The sequence below is a fragment of the Bidens hawaiensis genome, unplaced genomic scaffold (assembly GCF_021521415.1).
Source record: "Bidens hawaiensis isolate Kalapana, Puna unplaced genomic scaffold, B.hawaiensis_p1.1 tig00031477_1, whole genome shotgun sequence".
NCBI lineage: Eukaryota > Viridiplantae > Streptophyta > Magnoliopsida > Asterales > Asteraceae > Bidens > Bidens hawaiensis.
In genome coordinates this window covers 114,270-121,283 of record NW_027495308.1, presented here as the reverse complement: position 1 = coordinate 121,283, position 7,014 = coordinate 114,270, and the positions used below count along the sequence as shown (strand labels likewise).

Here is a 7,014-nt window from a genome sequence, read left to right as displayed (position 1 = left end):
ATAATTAAACGTTGGTTTACTAAAACGGATTGCATATTGCATTGTGTCTACTGTTGATTGTTTTAACTAATCAAATGGAGCCTTTGGAGTTGGTTCAGAAAGTTGTGGTTGTTTTGGTTTGTTTGTATATGTCACAAAAGATGTTTCGATACATATGGAGCTTTGTCGATGTCGAAAAAGATCCCCTTATTGTGCTCGTCACAGGAGCCGCAGGCATGCATGTCCTTGATTTTATTTTATAAATTATAAAATTGTCGATTCCATTAGGGGGTGCATGGGTCAGTTTTAGGCTCAAACCAAACCAAAACCAAAATTTCAGTTTGTGATTTACGTATGGCTTGGGTTCAATTATGGGTCGTTTTTGGTTTTAGATGTCGGATTTTTGGGCATGAAAAAAGCTGGCCGTAAATAATGAATTTAGATGAAAAGAAACTTTTGGGCTAAAATTTTTGTTAACCACTTATTAGTGAGTTTGATTATTTCGGTGCAGTTTTGTCAGTTAACTTAGTTTCGGTTCATCGGTTTTTTACTCACCCCTAGATTCTATATGAGTAAACTACAATCATATAATTGTATCTTAAGTGTTTTAATTTGATTATTTTGATTTTAAGCCATCAAATTTGGTATTCCTTTTAACAGTATCTTATAAGCAAGGTAAATTTATTATCTTTCGGACAAGATTAATAATTTGCAACAAAGTTCACAGCTTTCTGAAAAAAAAAGAGCAAAATATTGACTAGTAGTAGTGTCTACTTTCTAAGTAATCATATGTTTCTTGATCCTTTAGATAACGCATTTGAATGATTAATAATAAAATTATGTCTCAGGTCAAATCGGGAATGCTCTAATACCGATGATAGCTTGAGGGCAAATGTTGGGTTCAAATCAACCTGTAATTATACACATGCTTGATATTGAGCCTGCTGCAGAAATCTTGAAAGGGGTAAAAATGGAATTAATGGATGGAGCATTCCCTCTTCTTAAAGGTTAGTTTTCAAGATACATTGTGATATTCATGTACAATTGTTTGTATACAGTTTTAATTTGGATCTAATGTATTTTGTAGGCGTTATTGCAACAACCGATGTTATTGAAGCCTGTCAAGGTGTTGACATTGCAATCATGCTAGGTGGATTTCCTCATAGGAAAGGGGATAACAAAGATCTAATATTTAAGAATGTTGGTATATACAAGGCTCAAGCTTCGGCTTTGGAGCAACATGCTGATCCAAACTGCAATGTTTGTGTCTACTGTTCGGTTAACTTGTTGATGGTAAAATGGACGGGTTGGAAGGTGGATCAAAACGAGTTCAAGCAGAACGAGTAATATTTTAACTTGAACAAGACAATAAGATTGAAACATATGATTTCGAAAGTGGAATGATTTGCTAAATGATAATAAGCGTTTTTAAATCAAATCGGATAGAAGGTTTTGCCCATAAAATTTACTGACTTTGGAAACTTTTTGCTATGGTTGTTCATGGGTTAGTTTTTGGGCTTAAACCAAATCAAAGACTGGTAACTCGGTTTGTGGGTTTTTTGAAAAACGTTCAGTTTTTTAGTTTAACAGTGGGTTTGGTTTTCTCAGTTTCAATTGGCCTTGAAATCTTTGGGCCGAAAAAAAGGGCCACAATAATGAATTTGAACATGAAACTTTGGGTCTAAACCTTTTGTTAAGTAATTGATTATTATCCATTTTTTTATAAATTAGTTGATATTCAAAAAGAAAAAATATAATCTATAGTTTTAATAACAAAAGTCTAGTTTTTTGGTTTTTATGGATTCAGTTGGATTTTTTTGGTACATGCAAAACCAAAACCAAACCATAAGGTTCTTGGGAAAACATAAAACCAAACCATCGTTTTGGGTTGGGTTTGGTTATGTCAGTTTTTTCAGTATACTCATTTTATTCGGTTTTATGCGCCCCTGCTTTTTAGGTAGTTTTTTATTTTACTCGTGTGATATGATATTAGATATTACACAGGTGCTTGTGGTAGCTCATCCAGCAAATACAAATGCATTAATCTTAAAAGAATTTGCACCTTTGATCCTGGATGAGAACATCACATCCCTCACTAGACTCGATCATAACCGTGCATTAAACCAGATATCCGAGGCTCTTATTGTGCATGTTGGTGATGTAAGAAATGTTATAATTTGGGGAAATCACTCGTCAAATTTATATCCAGACGCTAATCATGCTACTGTTGATATTGGGGCGGGACATAAACCATTGAGAGAACTTATTTCTGATGATCAATGGTAGCTCTTCATTTAATTTATTTTTCTTGAATACAAATCTTAAGTATGTTTTTAAGTTTAGAATGTTGATGAATATGTTTCAGGTTGAATACCGAGTTCATCACAAATGTGCAACACAGAGGTGAGGCTATAATTAAAGCTCGGAGGTTGTCTAGTTCGTTTTCTACTGCAAGCGTTGTGTGTGATCATATGCGTGATTGGGTTCTCGGTACACCAAAGGTATGATCTCGTGTGTATATGTTTGGGGATGGGGAGGGGGTCTAGGTTTTTTATGAGAACAGGAAGAACAAAAAATAAAGCATTGATTTTTCATCTTAAAAACTTTTAAGATATAAGAAAATGGCTAATATTCAATGTTGTGTAGAGCACATCCGTTTTAGAACAAAATTTATGTTGAGAAACGTAAGAATCGCATGATAGACTTGTACCTAGTGCATAAAAGATAATAGAAAATGGTGAGAGAGTGAAACAAAGGCGGTTACGTACATAACCGTACTTCGTATCACATTTAAAGCAATGGCTACAAATGCATCATACAATTCTTCCGGTTCACAACATATACTAAAACGAACGCTGTGTATATATTAATTTATATTTATATCATTTCCTTAATCTCTTTTTCACACTTTTGGGAGCTAGGGAACATGGGTGTCAATGGGAGTTCAATTGCAAATATACCGAAAATGAGATTGCAAATATATAAAAATGTACCGAAAATGCACTTCGATTGCAAATATATATTAATTTATATTTATATCATTTCCTTAATCTCTTTTTCACACTTTTCCAAAATTTTCACAGTAGAAAATTTTAGCATGTTTTGAGAATATACCGAAAATGCACTTCGATTGCAAATATATAAAAATGTAAATATAAATATATATTAGTAAGTTAATAAATAATAGCCTAAACCAAAAGTTGTACCCAAAATATAAATTATGAGACACTTTTAGTTATGTTTGGCCCGTATTCGATATTTGAACTTGTAAATGAAACTCTATTTTTAATTAGCCTAAAATATCATGTTAGCTATGACCGACATTTTTGTAGCGTGTCAGCCATTTTTTTATAACCCATACTTGAAATATATCTATGAAAATTTTATTGTCTATCTAGAGAGAGGTTGCAGTCGTTGCTAAAACTTGAATTGACACGCAACTGTATACAACAGTTAGGTGGGGGACTTGGGTTAAAGTTGTTCTAACGAAGAAGCCTACGCCAGCCTTCACACAACGTAGGCTTAATTAAAAGTTAATAATACCATTTATGCACCCATAGATGGGTTGGTTGTCATTATGTTTGACAAGTTTATTTGACTTACCAAATCAGTTAGTCAATGGTGTCACACCCTCAAATTTCTATTAGCGGGGTTTTACCGCGAGGCGCGTGACACACCAGGATCTTAACCATTCGTCATACCAAACCAACACACATAAAATATTTAACACGTGGTCTAACTTTCGTCAAAGCACGAGTTAAAAAAACAAATAGTTCAAAGTCTTACGGAAGCGTAAAGGATAAACAATTTTAAAAACAAGTAACACGTGCCCAAACATGCACAACCTATAAGTCTTAAAGAAAAATGAAATGAAGTTCATGCAATTAATAAAAACTCCAAGCAGCATGCTACGTGCTCCCTAGCATTACCTAGCGACCTGGGCAAGTATCAAAACTCAAGTGTCAACACATGGTTGGTGAGTTCATAAGTTCTAATTACGAAGAAAAAAAACAAGTATAATATGCATAAGTAGATTTTTCACAGGGTAGCTAGCCCATTTACAAGCTACTAGACGGTTGAACCGAAGTTGACTGTATGTATGCCTTCTTACCAGGTATATCACCGACATTGGCGTATAATAGTTAGGTAAATAAAACACTCGTTTTACGACATCACAGTTGTGCTAGCGCGACTAGCCCGAGTGGAGTTTGTCAAACCCAGCAGTACTACTCAATATAACCCCGCGATCTCATCCTATCGGTTCAAGTAATGTAAGGACTTTCAGTGATATAAAAGCATATAGTATAAACTTGTAATATAAATAAGAAATTACCAAAAAAATCTGTAGTATGCCACTGCATTTTTCTCCAGAAAACCAGTATAAAAACAAGTATGTGTTTTCTCCCCGAAAACATGTATCAAAGTAGTTTGGTTTTCTCCCCGAAAACATGTATGAAAAGTATGAACTCACCTTAAGTATTCAGAAGAGATTCCGCGAACAAGCTTAACGAAAGAAAGTGTGCCCGTCTAACCAATACCTAGTACAAGCATTAAGCGATGAGGATGTGTTTAACAATACGACTCCCTAAGACTCGCGTAGCGACCCGCACACACAAACATGGACCTGACCCGACAACTCGTTGGTGATTAACATTAATTTCGAATGTTTCCAATTATTCTAACATGCATCCTATCTCACAACATCATCCGAACATAAAGCAGTTATCAATTATTTCAAATCTGTTCAAGAATCTCCAGAGACAGATTCTCGCATGCGGAAACTAATTTATAAGTAGACATCCCTTTATAATAAATTCCATAAAAATTACCACAAAAAAACGCATAAATTTGGTTTATCAACATATGTTTATTATATTTTTTATTTGTGTAAAACATTCACAATAATTCGGCCGTCACAGAAGGTACAAATTTTACATCAGTATGCGCAACAAAAAGTATAAACTTGTCTAGAACTTCAAACCAAACTAAATCAAACAAGTCCAATTGGGTTAACTTCCTGACTCAAAATAGAAACTCTCAGAAGTGGAATTAACCCATTTGGCTTTGTCACCATCAAGTTACAACGTCGGGACTGTAGGTCAGGATCCCACCTTACCAGTCAGATTCGGCATATGAATTTGTAAAATTATAAAAACTATCAAGAACCCGTCCAAAAATTACAAACTATAACTTTTTGAAAACAAGACTTCAAGTAGAACGTCATGAAATCAAGAATCGATCAAAACTAAGCATTCTTCATCAAGTTACATGTAAAACCATAAGCGAGTGAAATTTCGTCCAGAATCTGATCTAACATAAACCCTAAATAAATCATGTTTCCATCAATTCTAACGTCGTAAATCATTAATCACCAATCATACATGTCATATAAAATGTTTATCACAGATATTGTTCATAGCATGCTTCGTTTAACATCACAAGAACATGTAACGAATCAAGAAAGCAACAATTTAGAGGTGGTTACTTACAACTCGCGATTACTTCTATAATACACGAACCCTAGCACCTCCTATGCACCCCAAAGCTTCCCAAACGACCCAAGAGAAAGAGCTCTAGGGTTTTGCTTTGAAATGACAGTTTGATTTATGTGATTTAAGTTTTTAGGAATTTTCTTTTTAAACAACGTATATGAGATAAGAAACATGATCTGTACATGTTGTTGTTGTTGTTGTTAAAATAACCACGCATACACATGTAAAGCAATTTGTCAAGTAACACACATATATAATCGTTTATAATGAAACCGCTTTTGGGTTCGACATTTATCACCAACGCGTACGGATGGACTCGTGTGTGTGTGTGATTCGTTACCGACTCGTGAAATGTTATACATGAAAGTCTAGGATTAGGGAGCATGTGTTAACGAAATTAACCTAAAAAATGCGAGGTGTCACAAATGGCCCTTAACCTTTAATTTGTTTTTGTGGATGCAGATTATTGCGTCAAAAAAGAAGAGATCGTTGGTTTAAATAAAATATTTAAGATGATATATACATAATTACAGACAATTGAGGGTGTTAGGGTTGATGATTTTAAGCAATCGCGGATCCAGGAATTTTTGCTACGGGGGGGGGGGGGGGGGGCACAAGATTGATTGTGTTAAAAGTGGGTCAGGTCAATGAGAACAAGGCTGGTCAACCATTTTGAAGACACAAAGCGGAATGAACTTTTGGGACACGTGAGGATAAATTTGGACATTTTACACGTCATCTTTAAAAGTTAAAACACTTTCTATATTTTATATCATACAAACATATAATAATTAGGTGGCAATTTGGACCCATCTCTTATTACCTTAAGTGATAAAATCGAAAACTTTTAATCGGTAGGCTACAATATATTTTTTGTTTATATGTGTTTCGTGAACTTATTAAAGTAATTGATGATAACAGAAGGGTAACAAATTATATTCCCAAAAAAAACTTTTTACATATAATATTGTAATTGGATCCGTTTATTTAATATATGAAGAATATTTAGTGAATATATATATATATACTAAACGATTGCCCGCGCGATGCAGCGGGAAATACAGGCCTTAATAATCACGTAAGAGATTTTTGGGTGCTCATCGTTCCATTTAAAACCGTGGATTAAGAATTCTTATTTTAAACTCAATTTAGTAGCGAAGTACAAATGAAACCGAAATCTAATCATTGTTTATCGTTTGTTTTTGTTGGGTTATAATTTTCAACGGTTTGGTTTCAGTTTTTGATGACAAAAAACGGCTTGACTCACGGCTTAGTTTAAAACCATCAAAACCGGACCACAAACGACTATACGTAAGATGTTGTTTTTTTAACTGAAAACAAACTATGACAATATCATACTCAAATTAAAGAGAATTAAATGCTTGTTTTTATAATGCAATTTTTTTAAAAAAATATTAACGTATGAAAAAGTTATGACCGGTTAAAAATCGTGGGGGAATTTGGGTTAAAAGTGAAATTATAAATAATATATAGTTAAAAGATGGGGATCAAAGTGGTAACTATTCTTTAAATTTCCAAATGT

The 7,014-nt window shown here is 33.9% G+C and overlaps 1 protein-coding gene across 1 annotated transcript; it reads left to right on the top strand.

Annotated features, from left to right (window-relative positions):
• The first annotated feature begins 772 nt into the window (after positions 1-772).
• LOC143582172 (malate dehydrogenase, cytoplasmic-like) lies at positions 773-2,948 on the top strand. The gene is made up of 5 exons (XM_077064797.1): positions 773-986; positions 1,067-1,239; positions 1,984-2,261; positions 2,345-2,480; positions 2,901-2,948. The coding sequence occupies exons 1-5, from the start codon at positions 872-874 to the stop codon at positions 2,946-2,948; spliced, it is 750 nt and encodes a 249-aa protein (XP_076920912.1). The 5' UTR covers positions 773-871.
• Positions 2,949-7,014: the final 4,066 nt, after the last annotated feature.